Raw genomic sequence first — 26,067 nt, 5'->3', positions numbered from 1 at the left:
ATACTATTGAAGTACTTACCCTTCAGCTTTTCAAAAATAAAATATCTCATCTTTTTCCACCACTCAGGACATACAGTTTCACATACATTAATAAGCATCTTTCTAAAGTTCTTGTCAAAAGAAATAGTTTCACTGTTCAGCCATAAATTCATAAGAAATGTGTGTGTGTCATTAGTATCTGTAAAAGTTTCACTTAGGCTGGAAGTTATACATGTGTCATCGTTATTTGTGTAGTCAGATTCTTTACCAACAACATCAAAATTCACACTTTCACCTACACCCAGCTTGTGAGCCTTATTCATCCTGTTAACATCCCTGGGAATTTCTGTAATATTCTCACTATTTAATCCATTTTCAACCATGTGTATACCCAACTCCCTATTTAAACTAATGAAATACCTTTCCTCAACATCATCATCAATACCATTACCATCATTATCAACTTTATCATCAACATCATTATCATTGCACATATTCAGGTCGTACACATTCAAATTATCCCTCAAAATATTATTTCCCCTTTCTAAAGTTACCAGATCCCTTTCACCAACATTTTCATTCTCACAGCATGCATTCTCTCTCTCATTCACACACATCTCTGAACTACTACAAATTACATCATCTGACAAAGTGTTGTTCTTTTCTGCCCAATTGTAAAACTCTGTTAAATTAAATGAATCACAATTACTTTTGTCTACTGTATGTTCTTGTGTAATGAAAATTTTATCTTTATCAATATCATCATTATTTTCCTCTTGAAATTTTTTCAATAAGTAACAACTAATGACCTCATGTGATAGCTTAGGTTTGCAACTGTCATGTTTGGGTTTATGATAGTCACATCCATTGGTCCTTTCATCATGCTCACCTTCTGCCTCAACCTTGCGGACCTTCAAGGGGGCGTCTACTCGTTTTTTGTTTCCTGAATTACAACTTGTTCCTGCTTGAACTGCTGATTGTGGTTCTGCCAATGTCTCTGATCAACATTTCTGTTCCCATTCCTATGCCAAACATTACCTGATTGTTGGTAGTTTCTATTGTACTGATCTCTAACAAAATTTCTGTGATTTTGATCCCTAAAGTGTTCTCTATTTTGTTGATTATTTCCGCGAAAATGTTGTTCTTGTTTTGGATAAAAATTATGGTCCTTCTTTTGAAAATTGTTATATCCCCCTGAATTTTGACTGACACCATGATAATTGCTTTGTTCCCTTTTTTGAAAGTTGTCATTTCCCCAATTTTGACCATTACCTTTCTGAGTAAACCCACTATGTGTTCTTGGTGTTACCCTATCCAACTTTTCAATATAATTGAGAAACTGCTCTACATTACTATCAGGACAATGAACTAAACTCAACTGCATTGCTGATGGCAATCTTCTCTTTAAGGTATCAATTTTGATCAAGTCATCCAAAGGTTTTGTTAAATGAATAAGTTTTTGAAGTTCACTTTTGCAAAATTGTTTCATGCTCCCATCTGATTCTCTATAGTTTCTCCCATTCAAAAATTCACTTTTGATTCTAGTTTGTTTAAGATCATCCCAAAATTTTTCCAGAAATTTTGATTCAAATTCTGAAAAGGTCATCCCCAAAGTTACAATCTGGTTTGCCCAAGTCAAAGCTTCCCCTTCCAAGAATTTTTTCACAAATTTAATTTTCATATCATCTGGTGAGTGAGGTAAAAAACAATCCTTACAATACTGTATAAAATCAATGGGATGTAAGGGTCCATCTACCGAAAAGTGCTTCACTGGAATATTAGATACAAGATTGCATGTGTTGACATTGTGATTTTTGCTTTGAAATTCAATGTCAGAACTTTCAATTTTTTCGCTAAGTTCTTTGACAGATTTTTTGTTTTCTAAATCATTGCACTCTATTTTTTTTTGTAGAGTAACCAAACGACTGTCAGTTTCTTGTTGTACATTTTTTACTAAAACTTTTGTATTCTCATCCAAATTTTTAATTTCCCCTTTTATCTCATTAAAATCAATTAAATTTCTTTCCCTATCTACCAGTAACTCATTTTTTACAGTATTAATTTCACCGCTCAATTTAGCATCAATTTCATTTACTTTTGCTTCCACAGATTCAATTTTTTCCTCAACACTGCAAACTCTGTTCGAAAGATCACCCACTTGGGTATTGACTGCTTGGACTTGCAACAAAATGTTATCAATTTTTTCATCCCAGTTAGTCTTATTGTCGTCAACTGATTGTTTAATTTCTTTCGTGAAATTTACAAAAAAACTTTTTTAATCAAATTGATCGGTTCTTTCTGTTTCATTTGACCTGTCCTGATGTTCGAAGTCTATGAAATTACTACTTTCTACTTTAGGCACAATACTCTCGAAAATCTCATAAGTCATTGTGAAGAACAAAAAATTATACACAACAATACAAAACAGGATAAAAATATTGTTTTAACATAATACAAGGGTTTCGTGACTTATCTGGAACACTCTTCTACTGTTGCAAAACCACGTTTTCCATCCATGTGACTGCTGACCAAAATTCTTGAAGTATTTTCTTCTTTCAAAAATTATATTTTTTGCCGAAACATTTCTTGGCCAAAACTTTTACTTCCCGATGAACACAAATACTGTAACACACATTCTGAAAAAACTGGTATTAACACACAAAAATTTTCTTCCTCGTAGCGCTGTTGAAGATCTCGTGAACACAATATCCCGGCTACAGTCCCCAGTTGAAATATGGCATCCCGGCTAAGACACAAGTTGAAAATATGGTCACTATTTTTTATTTACTTAAATTTGCCATATTTCGTGACAGTACCTTTTCCGTTAGACGTTTGCAAGGCGATATTAGTCTGGGCTTCAGTTGTCTAAGTATGATTCCACAATGCATCTTTGTCGGCTGCAGAAATGACCTGGTTCAACGTGTTTGCCTCATTTTGGTGTTTCAAATACCATGTCTTCAAATGTAGTTTCTTTTTTATAGTTAATACAAAAAAAATAGTAACATAATTCAAAATTATTTATGACGGCAACCTTCACATTGTTCTTCCGTCAACACACACCAAGAGTTTACTGCCGACTGACTATAGTCAAATACGACTCCAACGTCAAAGATATTTTACAGAACACACAAGCTTCCACTTGTAATCAGTCTCTTTGCTATTCTTCGATACATTTTCTAATAGTAATCAATATGCTTTCACTCTCAAAAACAGAAGTAAATTAACGTATAATAAGGCAAATTACAATAAATTCTGACAAAAAGTATAAAAAATCATTTACAATTTGGTATCGACAAATACAGTAAAAAAAATAACATCTCCCAGAGCCATTACATAGGGATGCACACAAGGGTGATTGTCTGCCTCCTTCTCCCCACTGTATCAACTGCAGTGGCAACCATGCTGCCCCCTCCCATGATTGTCCCGTATACCTTACTGAGTGGGCTGTCCAGGAGATGCGGGTGAGGGGGAAAAAGTGCCTTACCTGATTGCTTGCAAGTTGTTGGCTAGTTGGAAACCCTGTGTTTTGCCATTTGGCACCTACAGTACTGTTCTTGCTACAGCTTGCGCCATGAAGGACATTCCCACACAGATATGCGACCTCAAATTTAGCGTCCCAGTTGTGAAATCATCCAGTGTCACGATAGCATCCCCATCTCCTCCTCCCGCTGTGCAACATGCTGCCAAACTTTGGCCTCATGGGGCTGTCACCAGCTACACAACTGGCAGGCCCAGGCTGACAAAAGGAAAATGCTGACACTTCTGGAGGCCTCATAGAGTAGGATCCTCCTGCCTCTGTGTCCTATAGCAGTGAGTCTTCGAAGGCTGGCACTTGGCAGCCAGTGAGGTGACACCCCTCACTTTTTCCTTGTTGTGACGCTCCATGAATGGAACGTTCATGGTCTTCAGTCCAACAAAGAGGATTTATGGCTGCTCTGAGAATCGCAGCATCCACTTGTTCTCTGGCTTCAGGAAACAAAATTGCGTCCTCACGTCTGCTTTGAGCTCTCGCATGTCTTCCCAGTCCACTTTGACCTTCCACCCCATGGACGGCATTCCATGTCATGGGAGAGTCATGCTGCTCATAAGAGATGACAATCATAGTAAACCCATCTCCCTGATTACTTGCCTTAAAGCTATTGCAGTTTGCCTTTTCCTTCCTCACTAGACCTTTCCCTTTTGTACCGTCTATATCCCTCCGTCATTCATTGTCATCGGGGCAGATTTCCTTGAGCTTATTGGCGAGGTACCTCACCCCATCCTGCTGCTCGGTGCGTTCTCCCAGAACCTATCAGAGAATTGCACTCATGGGTGAGCTACTCGATCAACTTAACCTCCTCTGCCTTAACACAGGAGCTGCCATGTCCCTTTCAGATTCCACACACACCTATTCCCATTTGGATCTATCCTCCTGCACTGCCAAGCTTGCCGAACATCTTGATTGGTCTGTTCTCTCTGACACTTACTTGAGCAACCATTTCCCATGTGCCATCCATTCGCTGACTACCCCACCTACATGTACGCCCAAATGGCAGCTTACTAAGGTCGAATGGAGGCTTTACTCCTCCCTGGCAACCTCCGATGAACAACACTTCCCCAGTTGTGATGACCTGGTGGAATATTGTGCAAATGTTGTCCTTACTGCCGCAGAACATTCTATTCCTTGAACTTGCTCTTTACCATGACGTGTCCTAGGCCTTTGGTGGACTGAGGTGTGTCACGGACACAATTTGCGAGCGGAGATGTGCCCTTCATGTTTCTAACCGTAATCTTATGATGGCAAACTGCATTTCATTCACTAGTTCTTTTAACATTTACGCGCCCTCTTCCATTGTGTGGGCCAACCTCCAATGGCTCTCTGGGACCAAGATCCATTCCACAATTTCCAGCCTGACTAGCAGACGATGTCATCGTGAACCCTATGCTATCTCCAACATTATGGGCCGCCATTTTGTGGAGATTTCCTGCTCCTCCCACTGTCACCCTGCCTTCGGCTATCAGAAATGAGCAGAAGAGGCTCGAGTGATACCATTCTCTTCCTGAACGCTACTATGCCACCTTTACTATGAGTGAGTTAGATTGTACTCTCACTTCATCCCAATCCTCCGCCCACTGTCAGACAATGTTCACATGTAGATGTTACAGCACCTTTCTCTTGCAAGCAAGCACTTGGTGCTTCATACATACAACCACATCTGGGCAGAGGGCACGTATCCCAGATGAAGCCACTGTCATACCCCTACCGAAGCCCAGTAAGGACAAAAATCTTCCTTCTAACTACCGCCCTGTTTTTCTCACCAGCTGTGTTTCCAAGGTGATAGAACATATGATACATGCCCAGGTGGTATGGTGGCTCGACTCTTGCAATTTTCTAACCACTGCAAAGTGTAGATTCTGAGTGTGCCATTCTGCAGTTAACCATCTCGTCACTTTGTCCACCCATGTCATGAATGGGTTTCTGCAGAAATCCCAGATTGTAGCCATGTTTTTCGATTTGGAGAAAACCTACGGTACTGGCTGGAGGACTGTCCGTCCTCTCTAGAAGTGGGGCTTCCGTGGTCGCTTGCCCCGTTTTCTTGAGGAATTTTTAGACGACAGCATTTTCAAGATATGTGTGGGTTCTGCCTTTTTGGATACCTCTATCCAGGAAAATGGTGTGCCTCAGGCTTCCGTCCTGAGTGTCCTGTCTGCTATCACCATTAACCCTATAATAGCCTGTCTCCAGCCAGGCATCTCTGACTCCCTTTTCGTTGACGATTTTACCATCTATTGCAATTCTCTATGGAGCTGTCCCATTCAGCGGTGTCTTCAGCGAGGTCTCAATCGTCTTGACTTGTGTAGCATAGAAAATGGCTTTCATTTTTCCACTGACAAAACTGTTTATATGAATTTCTGGCTGTGCTATTGGTTTCGTCCACCATCTTTACATCTTGGGCCTGATGCTCTTCTGTTTGTTGAAACTATGATATTCCCGGGGCTCATACTCAATAGGAAACTTTCGAGGTCCTCCCATGTGTCTCCATGTTCTTTGTGTCCGCAGTGGTACTTTCTGGGGAGCAGATCAAACCAACCTCCTCCATTTGCACCAGTCCCTTGTCCATTCGAAAGTAGACTATGGGTGTTTTGTTTATGCATCTGCATGTCTGTACCTTATGCTGTATCAATACTATCCACCATCATGGCATCCATTTGGCCATTGGCACCTTTTACACTAGCCTGGTTGAGAGTCTCTATGCAGAAAGTGTTGAACTACCGCTGTCCTATCACCGTGGCTTTCTTCTCAGCAGATACGCATGTTGTTTGTCTGTCACGTGTGGCCACCCATCCTGTGCCGCCTCCTTCAATGACTCCTTTGATCGCCAGGATGGGGCATGTACCTCTTCTCTGTTACCTCCTTGAGTTCACTTTCGGCTCTAACTCCGGCAGCTTAACTTCATGCTACCTGTACCTTTCATGATTGGTTTGAACTCTTCGCCACCTTGGCTTTGTGTGGTGGCCTGTGTTCACCTTGGCCTTAATTCACTTCCTAAGGACACTACTCCAGCCTTGCTCTGTCGCCTTCACTTTCACGATCTTCGCACGAAACTTCATTATATTACCTTAGTGTGCACTGATGGCTGTTGGATCGACCGTGGTGTCTGGTATGCCTTTGTCATTGGCACTGACATTCTTTGGTATCAGCTTTTGTAATACTGATCAGTATTTACAGCAGAGATCTTTGCCCTGTATCAGGGCATGCAGTACATCTTGCGACACAGACTTTCAGTTGCATCATCTTCAGACTTTGTGTACCCTTCAAACCCTCTGTATGCTGTACACCGTCCATGCTGTAGTACAGTGGGTTCTGGAAAGCTGCAATTGCTCACTCTTGGTGAAGCCGCTGTGATGTTTATGTGGGTTCCTAGTCTTGTTGATCTGACAGGAAATAAGGCCGCTGTTGCTGCTGCCAAAGCTGCAGTCCTCGTACTTTAGCCTGCTAGTTCTTGCGTTCCCTCTGATGATCTCTGTATTGCTGTCTGTCAGCAATTGGTGTCACTTTGGTATCACCACTGGTCCTCCCTTCTGGGTTATTAAGCCTCTCCCAGTGGCTTTATCGACCTCCTCTTGGCCCTCTCGCCATGAGATCATTTTAGCTAGGTTGTGTATCAGCCACTGTCTTTTTAGATGTCGCCATTTGTTAAGTAGTGCTCCACCACTACTTTGTACTCATTGCACTCAACCTCTGACAGCCCGCCATTTCCTGACGGAATGCCCTTTTTTTAACCATTTGTGCTCTCATTTGTGTTGCCATCAGAGTTATTGGCCGTTTTAGCAAATGACGTGCGGGCTGTCAACCGCATTTTACTTTTTATCTATTGTAGCAGTATGGTGAAGGGCATTTAATTTTTAGTTCATGGCCTGTGTTTCTCTATGGCGTATTTTATGGATCTTTCTCTACGTCCCTGTTTTTAGTTGTCTTCTCTCACGTCGATTGGAATTAACATGTAGTCATTCTTAACTCTTCTCTTCGTATTCGTGTTCTACAGTTCTGACGAGGGCACATATGACCTATGCAAGACATGTGCATTTAAAAATGTTGCATGCTGTCCACAGTGAGGTGATTAGGCTGTGTGATCCTAATCTGAGTGTGAATGCCTTGTGGAACTATAAATGGCAGACATTAAGATTATGTGATTATGGCTTGGAGCGGGTTAGCACCTTGTGTGAATAAGACAGTTAATCTGATTTTAGATATGAAAGTGGTGTATGATTTGAACTGTGGTTTCAACTTTTATTTTAAATGAGTGTTATGACTGTTTTGTGTACTCATAGGGCCCAAAGAGACAAATATATTGATTTCTGCTGCTAAGGTTCTGTATCATTAACTTGTATAGTATATACGATGTGTGGTTATGTGGTACTGAGAAGGCACCTCAACAGGAAATTTGTAATCTACTCATATTGTGTATGCCCTTGACTCAGTAGTGAAAATGTTGTTGTTGTGGTCTTCAGTCCTGAGACTGGTTTGATGCAGCTCTCCATGCTACTCTATCCTGTGCAAGCTTCTTCATCTCCAAGTAGTTACTGCAACTACATCCTTCTGAATCTGCTTAGTGTATTCATCTCTTGGTCTCCCCCTACGATTTTTACCCTCCACGCTGCCCTCCAATACTAAATTGGTGATCCCTTGATGCCACAGAACATGTCCTACCAACCGATCCCTTCTTCTGGTCAAGTTGTGCCACAAACTTCTCTTCTCCCCAATCCTATTCAATACTTCCTCATTAGTTATGTGATCTACCCATCTAATCTTCAGCATTCTTCTGTAGCACCACATTTCGAAAGCTTCTATTCTCTTCTTGTCCAAACTATTTACCGTCCATGTTTCACTTCCATACATGGCTACACTCCATACAAATACTTTCAGAAATGACTTCCTGACACTTAAATCTATACTCGATGTTAACAAATTTTTCTTCTTCAGAAACGCTTTCCTTGCCATTCCCAGTCTACATTTGATATCCTCTCTACTTCGACCATCATCAGTTATTTTCACTACTTTAAGTGTCTCATTTCCTAATCTAATTCCCTCAGCATCACCCGACTTAATTCGACTACATTCCATTATCCTCGCTTTGCTTTTGTTGATGTTCATCTTCTATCCTCCCTTCAAGACACCTTCCATTCCGTTCAACTGCTCTTCCAAGTCCTTTACTGTCTCTGACAGAATTACAATGTCATCGGCGAACCTCAACATTTTTATTTCTTCTCCATGGATTTTAATACCTACTCCGAATTTTTCTTTTGTTTCCTTTACTGCTTGCTCACTGTACAGATTGAATAACATCGGGGAGAGGCTACAACCCTGTCTTACTCCCTTCCCAACCACTGCTTCCCTTTCTTGTCCCTCGACTCTTATAACTGCCATCTGGTTTCTGTACAAATTGTAAATAGCCTTTCGCTCCCTGTATTTTACCCCTGCCACCTTTAGAATTTGAAAGAGAGTATTCCAGTCAACATTGTCAAAAGCTTTCTCTAAGTCTACAAATGCTAGAAACGTAGGTTTGCCTTTCCTTAATCTTTCTTCTAAGATAAGTCGTAAGGTCAGTATTGCCTCACGTGTTCCTGTATTTCTACGGAATCCAAACTGATCTTCCCCAAGGTCGGCTTCTACTAGTTTTTCCATTCGTCTGTAAAGAATTCGAGTTTGTATTTTGCAGCTGTGACTTATTAAACTGATTGTTCGGTAATTTTCACATCTGTCAACACCTGCTTTCTTTGGGATTGGAATTGTTATATTCATCTTGAAGTCTAAAGGTATTTTGCCTGTTTCATACATCTTGCTCACCAGATGGTAGAGTTTTGTCAGGACTGGCTCTCCCAAGGCCGTCAGTAGTTCCAATGGAATGTTGTCTACTCCGGGGGCCTTGTTTCGACTCAGGTCTTTCAGTGCTCTGTCAAACTCTTCACGCAGTATCGTATCTCCCATTTCATCTTCTGTATCTGGCTGAAAATGATTCAAAACATTGTAGGGTCTGGCATAACTTGAGGCTGTGAGATGGTATATGTAAAAGTCTTGGCAAATGAGGGGTATATATAAAAGTCTTGGCAAATGATGTCTGTAATTCTGTGAGGCTGTTCACAGATGGTGCAGTTATGTGCAAAGAGCTAATTTGATATAAATGTATTGTTTTGTTGTGGTCTCCAGTCTGAAGATTGGCTTGATGCCTCTCTTCATGCTACTATATCCTGCGGAAACCTTTTCTTCTCCAAATAACTGCTACAGCCTACATCCTTCTGAATCTGCTTACTGTGTTCATCTCTTGGCCTCCCTCTAAAATTTTCTCTCACACTTCCCTTCAATACTAAATTGATGATTCTTTAATGTCTCAGAACGTGTGCTATCAACTGATCTCTTCTTCTAGTTCAGTTGTGTCCCAGATTTCGTTTCTTCCCAGTTCTGTTCAGTACTTCTTCATTAGTTACTTGATCAGTCCGTGTAGTCTTCAGCATTCATCTGTAGCATCACATTTCAAAAGATTCTGTTCTTTTCTGGCGGAAACATGGTTATTGCCCATGTTTCTCTTTCATTCACAGCTACACGTCATACAAATGCTTTCACTAAAGACTTCCTGACACTTAAATCTCAGTTCAGTGTTAACAAATTTCTCTTCTTCAGACATACTTCTCTTGTCATTGCCAGTCTGCATTTTATATTCTCTCTGCTTCATTTATGATCAGTTATTTTGCTGCCCAAATAGCAAACCTCATCTACTACTTTAAGCATAACTTGATTTAATTTGACTATATTCCATTATCCTTGTTTTGATTTTGTTGATATTCATCTTATACCTTCTTTCAAGACAGACCATTCCATTCAACTGCTCTTCCAAGTCCTTTGCCATTTCTGACAGAATTACAATTCACTGACAAACCTTGAAGTTTTTAATGCCTCCCTAGACTTTAAGTGCTACTCCACATGTTTCTTTGGTTTTCTTTACTGCTTGCTCATTGTGCAGATTGTATAACTTTTTGTGAAGGTGGTGCTGCACATCTTTAATGAATGTTGTGAACTGCATTGTGCAATACACAGCTGTGACAGTATATTTTATTACAGACGATCACTTTGTCTAGGCTCAGACCATCATTGGGTCCAAAAAACCTCTTAGCTGTGCATGTGTGTGATTATAGTACCAGTTATCAGATATACAATGCTCCATCATTACTCTTAGCTGTAGATGTATAGCTTTGTGTCCATTTACCCTCAAAGCTGTTCATTGTGTGGTAACTTCATGGACTGAACAGTTTCAGTCCACAACTTCATCAGAGTCGTTATCTGCCACTGGAAATGTCTTACAATTAAAATCTGGTTTTGAGATCTCTGTCCTACAATTATATAATCAGTCCGAAATCTTCTGGTGCCTCCAGGTCTCCTCCATGTCGTTTCGTTAGGACGAATGTAGTGGCGAGGAAACGGGGGTAGATAATGAGGGTCTTCCATGGCAATGTAGGCTATGTAGAAAGGACAGAAAAATCGCTGGAAAGGAGGCAAAACTTTGTGCCTTTAAGGCTGAATTATAAAACGCGCATTTGGAATTATATAGGCTACAGGAAGAAAAAGAGGTGGGGTGTTGGAAAAAGGTAGCAAGCAAAGGGAGAAAAAGGGAAACTGTTGAAAAAACTTTAGAAATTCAGTTAGTATATCAGCTTGGCTTGCTGTCTGAAGTAATGGAGAGAGGGCTTCATCCAGATACAGTTGAATGTAGGTTGAAACAGAATATTAGCTTAAAGAAAAAAGACAGGTCGGGATCAAATCAGAATAGCAAAAGAAGAATTCTGCTTCTAGGTAGCAGTCATGGAAGGGGTGTAAGCCAGCAGCTTCAGGAGAAATTTGGTGCAAGATACCAGGTGACAAGTTTTGTGAAACCAAGTGCTAGCCTTAGCTAGCCAGGTGACAAAAAACTTAGGTCAGCTATGCAGGGACTTTGAGAAGGAAGATCAGGTCATTATAGTTGGGGGAGCAGGAAACTGCCTGGGTCGGACTCCAAGATGTAGTATTAGGAGTGACCTGTCTAAAATAGGAGCAGAAACTGGGCACACAAGTGTGTGATTTGTGGAGGTCTTTCAGCGGTGAGCTGAACAGACACAGGCATAATCTCACATAAGTGTTGTTTCAGTTGCTGCTATTGGCAGATGGGGATACATTACACATGGCATGCACCTAAATAGGAAGGGGAAAGAAAAGTTAGCTTCCAGGATTGCACAGGTTCTGGAAAACAGGGAATTTCAAACACGTCAGAGAAATCAGGGAAATTTGAAAAAACACTGGAAAAATCTCGTTTTTTGTCTCAGTAGATGAAATGGTTTGTTTACTGAGGTGTGCATTGTCACTGGCTGGGTACATCTGAGTATCGCTTCCCTACTCTCCTCATCACTACCATTTCTCCCCGTCCTACTATTCCCCTCAGCTTGCAGTTAGTGCTGCCACCACTTCTTGTCACTAGCCTAGCAGCTGCCAATGAGAGGCAGCGAGGCATGAGTAGTAGTTTGTCTGAATCTGATTCTCAGAGAGTGTAGATGCAGCAGCCAGAGACGGCGCTCGTGTGTGTGTGTGTGTGTGTGTGTGTGTGTGTGTGTGTGTGTGTGTGTGTGTGCTCTCATTTTCTGACAAAAGTAATGGCTGAAAAATTAGTTGTGAGAGTGTGATTGTCTTTTGTATGTGGCTGCCTGCAGCTCAGTGATCATCTTCTTTATGGTGAGTTGCTACTTATCCTCGTTATTATTGATTCTCAGCGTATTTCAATAACTTACCTGTTGCATGGATTGATCACCCTGGTCTCATTTCATCAATATTCTGTCTGTGGCTTGTGAACAGCTGGCCATATGATTGGATTTCCTTGACTGGACAAAACCACAGGCTGTTTCTGTGGGTATCTATAATGGATTAAGCCTGCCGATCTGGATCCATTTGGTTCCCACTAACGTGTAGGCCCTGCCTCTTGAATCTAGTCTCACCAATCTGTCCACAGGCCAGGTCTGTTTGTGTGTGGCACAATGCCACAGCAGGCCAGAGGCCATGGGCAATGGCTTCCAGGAATTGCAACTATCTCACCACAAGAACATTGTACATTGTGGCGCTTTATAGACATTTTGTTTGTTCTAGTACATTTTGACACTTCAAAAGTACGTTAGAAATTATGGACAATAAGAATAAGAAAATTGTCAGTTGATGGTAGTTTGTACGCTATGTACTAATGTATTTCTTGAAAGAAAAATCACACAATACCTTTAGAATAATAGATGTAACACAGTGAGTAATAACCAACAGTAACAAATAAAGGGTGTTACAAAAAGGTACAGCCAAACTTTCAGGAAACATTCCTCACACACAAAGAAAGAAAATGTATTATGTGGACATGTGTCCGGAAATGCTTACTTTCCATGTTGGAGCTCATTTTATTACTTCTCTTCAAATCACATTAATCATGGAATGGAAACACACATCAACAGAACGTACCAGTGTGACTTCAAACACTTTGTTACAGGAAATGTTCAAAATGTCCTCCGTTAGCGAGGATACATGCATCCACCCTCTGTCGCATGGAATCCCTGATGCGCTGATGCAGCAATGCACAATACGAGCATGAAGAGTCTCTACATTTGTTACCGGGCTTGCGTAGACAAGAGCTTTCAAATGCCCCCATAAATGAAAGTCAAGAGGGTTGAGGTCAGGAGAGCATGGAGGCCACGGAATTGGTCCGCCTCGACCAATCCATCGGTCACCGAATCTGTTGTTGAGAGGCGTACGAACACTTAGACTGAAATGTGCAGGAGCTTCATCGCGCATGAACCACATGTTGTGTCGTACTTGTAAAGGCAGATGTTGTAGCAGCACAGGTAGAGTATCCTGTATGAAATCATGATAACGAGCTCCATTGAGCGTAGGTGGACGAAACTAAAATGAGCTCTAACATGGAAATTAAGCATTTCCGGACACATGTCCACATAACATGTTTTCTTTATATGTGTGTGAGGAATGTTTCCTGAAAGCTTGGCCGTACCTTTTTGTAACACCCTGTATAGTAGAACCAACATTTTATTGGTGATCACCTACAGTGTTGGTTTACACAATTCTTCCCCGCCTTATACACTTCTTTCAAGATGCCTACTTTTTACTGAAGTTAGTAGGTGAAGGCAATTTAAATCTGTTGTGACTCCAAGGAAACACGTATTTTTGTCAGCAAATGTGTTTCATTTTCTTGAGATAAAATAACATCAGTGGTCTTAATGAAAAATACATACCATTTGGCTTGCTTTCTCCATCTAAAAACAGTTCATTACAGAAGATGATGATGTTAGTACTTAAGATTTTTGCTCACATAAGGAAACACCATCTGCTTGCAAGCTGTTTTTTGGGTATTTCCTTGTTTGCACTATTGTTTCTTGTACTGTAGCTGCAGAGACAGATTGTCAACTTACGTCTTAACTTACCCTTGACATCTCAAAATTTGGCAGGGAAAAATGTTAAAACTTGTCTGGAAATCAGGAAAATATCAGGGAATTTCACATCGGGAAACTTGTGGCAACCCTGGCTTCTCTACTAGCAGATATTGTAAGTGGGTTCACAGTCACACAAGGGATGATCCCTGTGGTTAATGGCATCAGGCAGGCAGGTTTATTTAGGTTCAAGCCAAAGTCCAGACAGACAACACTCAAGAAAAGTAGAATAAAAGAAACTTCGTGTACACTAAATAGGATAAAGCTAAGGGTAGTATCAATTTACTTCGTCAAAATATCAGGGGAATACAAAATAAAGTAGATGAGCTGTTAGTGTGTTTAGATGATCTCAGAAATAAGAATAAGAATGAGATCAATATATTTTGTCTGTCTGAACACTATGTAACTGTGGGGATGGAAAGTGTCAGTATAAATTATTATAATGTAGCTTCTTATACTTGCAGATCCATCATGGACAGAGGAGGAGTTGCCATGTACACAAAACAAGTGTATAAGTACAGAACTATAGAAGTAAGCAAATTTTGTGTTGGTCAGCACTTTGAGGTTTTTGCATGTGAACTACAGCTAGATAATGTAGTGTTGATACTAGCAACAGTGTATAGGTCCCAATTAGGAGATTGGGAGCTATTCACACCATGTTATGGTGTCTGTCAGACAAAAAGAAGTTATTAATCTGTCATGCTCTCCCAGTGATAAATGGATTATCAGACCATGATGCACAATTGGTTAACGTACAAAACCTAACAGGGTGTACAGTTTAGAAACCATTAAGTAAAAGTGTAATGCTGGTCAACCTGGTATCTATAGAGCACCTCAGAGAAAGTTTAAGAAATGTTAATTGGGGCGATGTATACAATGAACCAAATGCTAATGATAAATGTAACATATTTCTTGATAAATTTATATCCGTTTTTGAACATTGTTGCCCCAAAAAAATTACTAAATGTAAGACCAAACAGTTTTCAAAGAATCCTTGGATTACTATAGGTATTTAAGTGTCTTCAGGAATAAAACGAAAATTGTATGAGACAGCAAGAATTAGTAAAGACCCAAAAGTAATTTTACACTATAAAAATTACTGTAACATACTGAGACAAGTTGTCATAAAATCAAAAAATATGTATCAATATAATACAATATAATACAAAAAATATGTATATTAGAGATGAAATTAACAACTAGGGCAATAAAATCAAATCAGTGTGGAATGTTGTTGGAAGCGAGAGTAATGACTGGTGCAGGTAGTATTACTATTAAATACAATGAGACAATCTTAACAAATAATACAAAAGTAGCTAATGTATTTAACCACCATTTCTTAAGTATAGGTGAAAAAATTGATGAGAATAGTTCAAAAGAAAAAGCCAAGCAGTACATGGAAGATCAGTTTTGAGAAATCCTTCTAAGATTAATTTTCATCTAACAACCCATTGTGAAATAAGGAAAAATCATTAAATCTTTTTAAAAAAAATTCTCTTTGAGTAGATGACTTCTCCAACAAGATATTAAAACAATGTGGAGCAGTTAAGCTGTTGTTCTGAGTCATACATATAATGAATCGTTAACACAAGGTATTTTCCCAGACAGGTTAAAATATGACATTGTCAAGCCTCTCTACAAGAAAGGGGATGCCACAGATGTCAATAATTAGTGGCTAGTAACCTTGCTTACATCATGTTCAAAAATCGTCGAGAAAGTAATGTACTCAAGAGTGGTTAGCCATCTCAACAGTAAAGGGATACTTAGTAAATCAAAGTTTGTATTTCAAAAATGCTGTTCTACGGGAACAGCAATATACAATTTTGCTGCACACATAATAGAGCATCTAAATAGTAAGACGTCATCAGTAGGAATTTTCTGTGACTTGTCCAAAGCATTTTATTGTGTGAACCATGTCATTATGTTACAGAAATTACAATTCTATGGTATAAATGGAACAGCATATGAGTGGTTTAAGTCATATCTACAGAAAAGGAAGAAAAAGTTTCTTTATATGGATTAAGTGACTTAAGAAAGTATCCCACTTCATCTAACTGGGGTGAAAATACATTAGGTGTTCCATGGGCTTCGATCATGGGTACCCTTCTGTTATTAAAATATGTAAATGACTTCCCTTCTTATCTGAAACAAGAAGTTAACTGACATTGTTCGATGATGATACAAGCATCATTATTAATCCAGTAAAAGAAACTCCAATAGAAAATGATACAAACAATTTCTTTGGATAGGTTATTGATCTGTTTTCTGCGAATGGACTTGCTCTGAACTTTGAAAAAACACAGTACATCTGATTTTATACTGCAAACTTTCTATGGCAAAAGTAAGTAGCCAGGGTAGAGCATACTAAGTTTTTGGTTGTACATGTACATGAGAATCTTAATTGGAAATTCATATCTTGGATCTCCTAAAACGACTAGGATCAGTGGCTTTTTCAATCAGAATAATTAATAATTTTGAGGATATAGAAATTAGCAAGCTAACATATTTTTACTTGGATTTCATATGGATTAATATTTTGGGGTAACTCAACACTTAGGCAAAAAGTTTTCACTGCTTCAAAGAAAGTGGTCAGAATTATGTGTGGGGCTCATAGTCGCACATCTGTTTAAAAGGTTAGGAATTCTTACAACAGCCTCACAGTACATTTACTCAGTAATGAAAGTGGTTCTCAGCAGCATGGACCTGTTTAAAAACAACAGTGACATTGATGATTATAATACTAGAAGACAGACAGACTTACATTGTCCTCTGCTTGACCTGTCTTTGACACAGAAAGGGGAAAAATATGCTGCTGTAAAACTTTTCGATAAATTTCCAGATGAAATAAAATGTCTTCACAGAAAGCAGTAATAGTTTCAAAAATAAATTGAAATCATATATCCTTGACAATTCCTTCTATACCATAGATGAATTCTTGAATAGGAATAAATGAATGTATAGGTGTAATTTGCATTTTGTGCCATTTAATGGGATGTGATATATGATAAAAACTTTAAGCTTAAAAACCTTGATTCATGTGTGCATTTCTTATGCAGTTGACACGTTCTACATCATCAACGGTTTCCGTGAGATTGATCAATGGAACACGTAACTAACAGCATTCTTTCATGATTGTTATACCAAGTGTTAGTGATGTTTAAATTATGCTCTGTGCAAAATTCTACCAGGTGCTTCTCTTTTTCATTCCTTTCCCCCAGTCCATATATACTCAGTATTTTTCCTTTTCTTGAAGAAGAAATGCACAATTTTTCGCAGGTTTGTTTAGACAATGTGGGAGAATCGTACAAATGCTCGACGAACTGTTGTTGGAGCCAAGAAACCTACTAAATTCATAAAACCTGTCTCATGCTGCAAGAATCTCAGTTTCTCATCACTGTGAATGTTACCCACCCCTGTTTATGCATTTCTCAGTGGTGAGAAGAGAAACAGCCCACTTGAGGCAGATTTAGGTCAAGCATGTTGTCATTAGTAGAAGGAAAAAAGGAAGGAATATTAGGGTTTAACATTCTGCCACCAAGGAGGTCATTAGAGATGGTGGGAGTCATTGGCGGAGGTTAGGGGGAAGGGGAGGGGGAGGGGTTTGGAATGTTGGACCTCACAGATGTCTGTACACTCTAAAAATATGCTAATATGTACCTATGGTGCTTTGTCACAGTAAGACTGCATGGGAAATTTAACCAGTCACAGAATATCACCAATGATAACTTGGAAGCTATTATTAAATTTTTGATAGGATTTGCAAAAAATTCGTTTTACATAACAAATGAATATGTAAATTTTGGTCTTTGGACAATTTTTTTCTGTGCTCTTAGTTACCAACTCTCCTCTGAAATGAGCTCAGTGACTGCAAACAGATTTGTTGTCATCTATAGACCACATGACTAGAGTGATTCGCTGCCAGCTGCTATCAATTACATTGTAGCTTGGAATAATCCTATGACTTTATAAATAAAAACCCACATTATTATGTAAATACTTTAGTAGTGGCTATTATGTGAGTAACTGCTTCCATATTTATAACACCACAGCATTATTCATACTCACACTTTTTGTTAAGTGGTAGAGTTGGATCCTAAATTTGAGTCTGTTTACATTCTGTTACCTAACAATAGACAACCTATGAGTTCATCTTCATGGAATTGTAGAGTTCTACACTTGTGCTTATTGTGGTGTGATGTAAAAGAGAATTGACAGAAACAAGTTGGCAATTTATTACTAGAAGTAATCAACAGCTGTAACTGCCTATGACATTCCACAGAAAATAACCAGATATATTGGCTTTGTATGTTGTCTCAGTAGCAATAAGAATTTGCCTCATTTTAAGTATATGAGGGTGGAACAATAATGGGTATTTCCAAAACCATTAAAACCAATAAACAGTAAATACCTTCCTCCAGTTGTGAAGCATCAGTGTTGGCTGTTGTACACCGTGAGGTCCATGACAAGCAGTTAAAGTGAAGTAGTCCACACCCATTTGTACTCTATATCTATACCCTGCAAACAACTGTGAAGTATGTGGCAAAGGGATCCTCTTGTTGTACAACTTACGAGAGGGTACCCAAGAAAAAACTGGAGTAATATTGCTATGGGTGGAGCTTGTGTAGTAAGTATTTCTGCCACTAAACATGTATAGCACAACTCCTTGCCAGTTCACTGCTGCCTGTGTTGTCGACCTGGCTGGGTATGTTCATCTGCAGTGTTCGTTTTTACTAGTGTCATTTTATTCTTCTTTTGTTTTTTATGATGGCAAGTTCAAGTGAACAATGTGCACCTGTGAAATATTGTTCTCTGCTCAGTAAAACTGCTGCTGAAGCTATTTTAGTGTTGAAAACAGTTTTCTAAGATGACACTATGGGAAAAACTCAAGTGTATGAGTGGTTTGCTCGATTTAAAAATGATGACATGTCAGTTGATGACAAACCTCATTCTGGACATCCATCATCAACCCGAATCAATGAAAATATTGAATAAATTCAAGAGCTTGTTTCACAGACCGTCGACAGACAACTGATCAACTGTCAGAGATTGGTGGGTTACTTTGGAGCTCAGTTCAGCAAATTTGTGGCAGACAGTAGACTGGTTCTTTCACCACGACAAGGCTTCTGCACAAACAGCCATCACTGTTAGACAGTTTTTGGCTAAAAATTGCATGGTTCCACTGCCCCCATACACCATACTCAGCTGACCTGGCTCCTTGCTACTTCTTATTTTCATGCATGAAAAGAGGCATCAAAGGACACCGATTTGACTACATTGAAGAAGTTAAGAAAAAATCAGGGCAGAACTGTCAGCCATTTCTAAAGATGACTACACAAAATGTTTTGAACAGTGGAAGCACCAGTGGGACAAATATATTAGTTGCTATAGAGTGTATTTCAAAGGGGATAAGGTAGTTTCGTATAAAAAAAAAAAAAAATTCAAAATATTAGCTTTCAAAAATGATTCCAGTTTTTTTGGTGACCCCTCATATTAGAGCTTCTTCTCATCCCATTCAAGTACAGTGTGTGGGAAGGATAGCTAGAATGCCTCTGTTGCACTGTAATTAGTGTGAACTTGTCTTCATGGTTCATACAGGAATGATACATAGGAGGTTGTAATATATCTGTAAATTCCTCGTTTCATTGCAAACAAACTTTTACAAGATAGTTGATGTCTACCTTCAAGAATGTACCACTTCAGATTTTTTAGCATCTTTGTGATTCTCTCGCATGTGTGAAACCTGTGACCCTTTGTCCTGATCATCTTTGAATATATTCAGTATCCCGAAATTGGCATATTTGGAATGGCTCCCATACACTTGACCAATATTCTAGGATGGGTTTAACAGCGTTTTGGAAGCAATTTCCTTTGGATACTGAATACAGTTATCTAGTATTTTACTAATGAACTGAAGTCTGGCCCAGCCTTACTTACAACAGAGCCTGTGGTATTACTTCAATTCATATCCCAAAAATTGTTACACCTAAATATGAGTCAACTGATTACAGCTGTGACTCATTGATATTTTAGTAATAGGATTCTGCATTTTTTCGTTTTGAGAGATGCAAAACGCTCTATTTCTGACTATTTAAAGTCAGTTGCCAATTTTTGCAACACTTTAAGATCCTATAAAGATTTGACTGAATATTTGTGTAGCTTTTCTGGACAGTACTTTACTATAATTAATGGCATCATATGCAAAAACTAGGATGATACTGTGAATATTGTCTATCATTTTATTAATGTACAACACAAACACTGAGGATCCCAACACACTCCGGAGCATTCCTGAACTTTTGCCATTTGTTGTAGCTTGTAGTTGAAATAGCTTTCATATTGGAAAATTATGTCACTTAAGTCACTTGCTCCAGGAATAGCTAAACCTCTATGAAATGATTAACATTGTACTCCAGTATGATGTCAATAAATTTTAAATGTTCTGAATTGATTTTTCTTATTTTATTTATAAATTATTAAATTATTCTTTGATTGCTAAAGGTGTTTTTTTTTTTTTTTTTTTTTTTTTATGTTCTAGTTATGTGCTGCGACGGATATTGCGACGTGCTGTTCGTTATGCTACAGAAAAATTAAATGCAAAGCCTAGGTTCTTTGCTTCTTTGGTTCACACAGTGGTTGATTTATTAGGAGAAACGTTTCCTGAGGTAGTTAGTACATCTATTTTCTAATTACTTGTGCTCAGTTTTTTGTGGAACCTTTGCAGTTTATTTTAATTTTATTATGTATTTTTTGAAGTGTATACTGTCTCTTTTTCCAAGTTTGGTTAGAATTAGTGCTTACCTGTTATAGAATGTATTGCTCTTTAGGAGGCAGAGATATGTGTGTTTCTTCTATGTGGACATTTTTAATCGTCACAGTGACACAAGTGTTATAGCTTTCTACAAAAACAGTGGCATATTAAGAAACAGAGATTGTTTGAAAGGAATAAATAAATTTCTTTCCAATGGTCTTGATTAAGGGTCTCCATGTTTTTCCTAAATTACACCTGAAGATGGTTCCTTCAGCAAATTCATTGTGGATTCCTAGTCTATCTGAGCCAGTGGTCCACCCCTAATGATCTAGGTGTCGATGGACATTGAACTACAATCTTCCCTTATTACTGCATCTAGGTCACCTTCCCTCATCCATTTAGGCAAATAAATTGTATCCTATTGACTAACATAATCTTCTGAAAGGCAAGTATGATCCACTGAACACCTCTCCCTGACAGATGCTACAAGCAGGAGTCTCCTGTCAGAATAACAAACAGTTTTGTTAGTTGACACTATGCTGTATGTGAGGAAAGACCTACAATTTGTGTTAAAGAAAATTAGAGGTAACATTCGGTGACACACTGTAATTGACGGATGGGGGATGGGAGAGTGCGAAAGGTGACACTGAACATTGGCCATTCAGGAAGTTGGTCCTAGTAATATAAAAATTTTGTCTCTTGCTCACAAAATAAAACCCCTTTTTAAAGACTGTAGAAATCCATATACCTTCTTCTTCTTCTTCTTCTTCTTCTTCTTCTTCTTCTTCTTCTTCTTCCATTTCAACGTTCTTTGTGGCACATTAAATCAATTAATTTTTAATGCTCTGTGCCTTTCAGTTAGCCCAGTATCTTTTCATTCTTTCTGATCTTTCTTTCCTTTCTTCTTCAGTGATTTGATTTATTCATTTGGTTTTTATTTTGAGCTGGAACCTCTCTGTCTTGTCCCCCTTTTTATTTATTTATTTATGGGAAAACTCTCGGACCCTTTTGAGACATAAACTGGTGTACAGCAAGGAAATGACTCTCCCCACTGCTATTTAACTGCGCCCTAGAAAACGTATGGGAGAACAAAAAACAGACATAGAAAAAAGTAATGGAATCTAGAAGTAGAAAGTTGAACTGACTTTCCAACTCAGCAAAAACACATAACAAGAAGTCCCTTGTAGGGAATTCAAAAATAAGACATTAGAATACAGTAATCAAACTGAAAGCCTTGTATGCAGCTGACACATTGTCCACCACCAGCCGTGGTTCAGGTGAAAGGCAGGAGACCAAAGAAAGGAAGATATTAAGAAAAAGTCTTGGGCCTAGATTGCACAGCAAAATTATTCACATGCAAACTACTTCACATCAAAACCAAAACCCTTTACCAAACTACTGAAAAACTCTCATACACAATGAGGAAAAGAAGAACTGATTTTTATAGAGACATCCTCAGAATGAACACAAACAGTTTAACAAAAATATTTTTTGACTGCTTCTGCACCAAAGAAAGTCCAATCAAATTGGTAATAATAATATTATTAATAATAATAATAAATTCCCGTGAGGCCCGGGAAAAGACTAGGCCTCCGGTATGTTCTGCCAGTCGTAAAAGGCGACAAAAAGAACAAACCACTAATAGGGCTAACCCCCCTTTTAGTGTGATTAGTTGGTTCAGGACAGAACTAAAGAAGCCTTGGACAATGCCGTCATGGTCGGGGACGACGCTTGAACCCTATGCCCGCCCACAATGGTAACGACACTGCTAGCCAACTGGAAAATGATTTAAATCCAAATAGAGGTGTTTTGCAGGATATGCTTCCTGCAACCACTCTAGAAGGAAAACAAAGACAGAGGATGAGATGGTCAGATGAAGTTAACCGACACCTCATGTTCTGTTATTACCAAGCAACAAACTTAGGAACCAACACAACTGGATACAGATCCCAAGTATACACAACATTTATTACCAGATACCCAGAATTAAAATTTTTAACAGAACAACGACTAGCTGATCAGATCCGTGTAATAATAAAAAATAACAGGATACCCCAGTCAGAATTAGAAAACATCAAACAACAAGTACAACAAATACTGGAACAAAACAATGTGCAATCAGAAGAAGAAGAAAATATAGCAATGGACTCAAACATCCCAGAGCAAACAAACAAAGAACAACACGCATCAATTAAACAATCAGAGGAAAACGACATCTTAAGACAGCCACCAGAACAAGCACAAATAGAACATGAAGTGACACACATGTTAGATATAGAAGAAAAATTTCAGCTGACATATATAGAATACAAAGACACAAATACAGACATTAGACCATTCTTGCATAGACCGCCAAATAACCCAAAAGTCGAAACAACAATAAAAACTATCAACACAATCATACACAACAAAATAAATGAAAACACAACTATGGAAGAGTTACAACTACTGGTTTGTGTAGGAGCACTCACTACACTAAATATACACACTAGGCAGAGATCAGAACCAACCAACACGCAGAAGAAACCCACAAAACCAGCATGGCAACACAGGCTACAGATCACAATAGAAAAACTGAGAAAAGACATCGGACAGCTAAAACAATTTATAAGAAATGAAATGTCAGAAAAAAATAACGAAAAAGGTTAGGTAAAATCTCACAACAAGAAGCGATAGAGCAATTAGATGAAAAGAAGCAGAAATTACAAGCATTGGCCAAACAACTTAGAAGATACAAAAAAAGTGAAAATAGAAGGAAACAAAACCAAACATTCAACACAAACCAAAAGAAATTTTACCAGACAATAGATAACACACACATTAAAATAGACAATCCACCAAACATAACAGACATGGAACACTTCTGGAGCAACATATGGTCAAACCCGGTACAACATAACAGGCATGCACGGTGGATACAAGCAGAAACAGACACATACAAGATGATACCACAAATGCCTGAAGTGATAGTTTTGCAACATGAAGTCACCCAAGCAATTAATTCTACTCACAATTGGAAAGCCCCTGGAAAAGATAAAATAGCAAATTTCTGGCTAAAGAAGTTCACCTCAACACATTCACATCTAACTGAATTATTTAACAGTTACATTGCAGACCCATACACATTCCCTGATACACTTACACATGGAATAACTTATCTGAAACCTAAAGATCAAGCAGACACAGCAAACCGAAACCTAAAGATCAAGCAGACACAGCAAACCCAGCAAAATATCGCCCCACAACATGCCTACCAACAATATACAAAATATTAACTTCAGTCATTACACAGAAATTAATGACACATACAACACAGAACAAAATTATAAATGAAGAACAAAAAGGCTGCTGCAAAGAAGCACGAGGATGTAAAGAGCAACTGATAATAGATGCAGAGGTGACATATCAAGCTAAAACTAAACAAAGGTCGCTACACTACGCATACATTGATTACCAAAAAGCTTTTGATAGTGTACCCCACTCATGGTTACTACAAATATTGGAAATATACAAAGTGGATCCTAAATTGATACAGTTCCTAAACATAGTAATGAAAAATTGGAAAACCACACTTAATACCCAAACAAATTCAAATAATATCACATCACAGACAATACAGATTAAGCGTGGAATATACCAAGGAGACTCATTAAGTCCCTTCTGGTTCTGCCTTGCCCTGAACCCACTATCCAACATGCTAAATAATACAAATTATGGATACAATATTACTGGAACATACCCACACAAAATCACACATTTGCTATACATGGATGATCTAAAACTACTGGCAGCAACAAATCAACAACTCAACCAATTACTAAAGATAACAGAAGTATTCAGCAATGATATAAATATGGCTTTTGTAACAGACAAATGTAAGAGAAATAGCATAGTCAAGGGAAAACACACTAAACAAGAAGATTACATAGTGGATAACCACAGCGACTGCATAGAAGCGATGGAAAAAACAGATGCCTATAAATATCTAGGATACAGACAAAAATAGGAATAGATAATACAAATATTAAAGAACAACTAAAAGAAAAATATAGACAAAGACTAACAAAAATACTGAAAACAGAATTGACAGCAAGAAACAAGACAAAAGCTATAAATACTTATGCTATACCAATATTGACCTACTCATTTGGAGTAGTGAAATGGAGTAACACAGACCTAGAAGCACTCAACACACTTACACGATCACAATGCCACAAATATAGAATACATCACATACATTCAGCAACAGAAAGATTCACATTAAGCAGAAAGGAAGGAGGAAGGGGATTTATCGACATAAAAAAACCTACATTATGGACAGGTAGTCAATTTAAAAAGTTCTTTATAGAACGAGCAGAAACTAGCAAAATACACAAAGCAATCACTCATATAAGTACTTCGGCTACACGACTGCAATTTCATATCCACTTCTACAACCCTTTAGATCACATAACATCAACAGACACGAAGAAAATAAATTGAAAAAAGAAAACACTACATGGCAAGCACCCGTATCATCTAACACAGCCACACATTGATCAAGACGCATCCAACACATGGCTAAGAAAAGGCAATATATACAGTGAGACGGAAGGATTCATGATTGCAATACAGGATCAAACAATAAACACCAGATATTACAGCAAGCATATTATTAAAGATCCCAATACCACAACAGATAAATGCAGACTTTGCAAACAACAAATTGAAACAGTAGATCACATCACAAGCGGATGTACAATACTAGCAAATACAGAATACCCCAGAAGACATGACAATGTAGCAAAAATATTACATCAACAGCTTGCCTTACAACATAAACTTATAAAACAACATGTTCCCACATACAAGTATGCACCACAAAGTGTACTGGAGAATTATGAATTCAAATTATACTGGAACAGAACCATTATAACAGATAAAACACCGCCACATAACAAACCTGACATCATACTCACTAATAAAAAGAAGAAATTAACACAGCTAATCGAAATATCCATACCCAATACAACAAATATACAAAAGAAAACAGGAGGAAAAAATTGAAAAATACATCCAACTGGCTGAGGAAGTCAAGGACATGTGGCATCAGGATAAAGTTGACATTATACCAATTATACTATCAACTACAGGAGTCATACCACACAATATCCACCAGTACATCAACGCAATACAGCTACATCCGAACTTATATATACAACTACAGAAATCTGTAATTATCGATACATGTTCAATTACCCGAAAGTTCCTAAATGCAATGTAACATACCGTACAGTTAAAAGAAGTCACGCTTGATCAAGGTCCGCGTCACTTTCCATTTTTAACCAGACCTAAGGTCTGAGAAAGGAAAGAAGATGATGATA

At 38.4% G+C, this 26,067-nt stretch overlaps 1 protein-coding gene across 4 annotated transcripts in view; it reads left to right on the top strand.

The window, feature by feature from the left end:
- Window positions 1-26,067, top strand: part of LOC124596547 (alanine--tRNA ligase, cytoplasmic) — a 186,340-nt gene that overhangs the window by 73,567 nt on the left and 86,706 nt on the right. For all 4 annotated transcript variants that reach the window (XM_047135725.1, XM_047135726.1, XM_047135728.1 and 1 more), the window contains exon 8: window positions 20,492-20,618. In XM_047135725.1, the coding sequence (XP_046991681.1) occupies window positions 20,492-20,618 (127 nt within the window). The remainder of the gene's footprint in view (window positions 1-20,491; window positions 20,619-26,067) is intronic.

Source organism: Schistocerca americana, chromosome 2 (genome assembly GCF_021461395.2).
Source record: "Schistocerca americana isolate TAMUIC-IGC-003095 chromosome 2, iqSchAmer2.1, whole genome shotgun sequence".
NCBI classification, from domain to species: Eukaryota; Metazoa; Arthropoda; class Insecta; order Orthoptera; family Acrididae; genus Schistocerca; species Schistocerca americana.
Note: the sequence above shows the minus strand (reverse complement) of the source record. Positions and strands in the feature narration are given on the sequence as shown.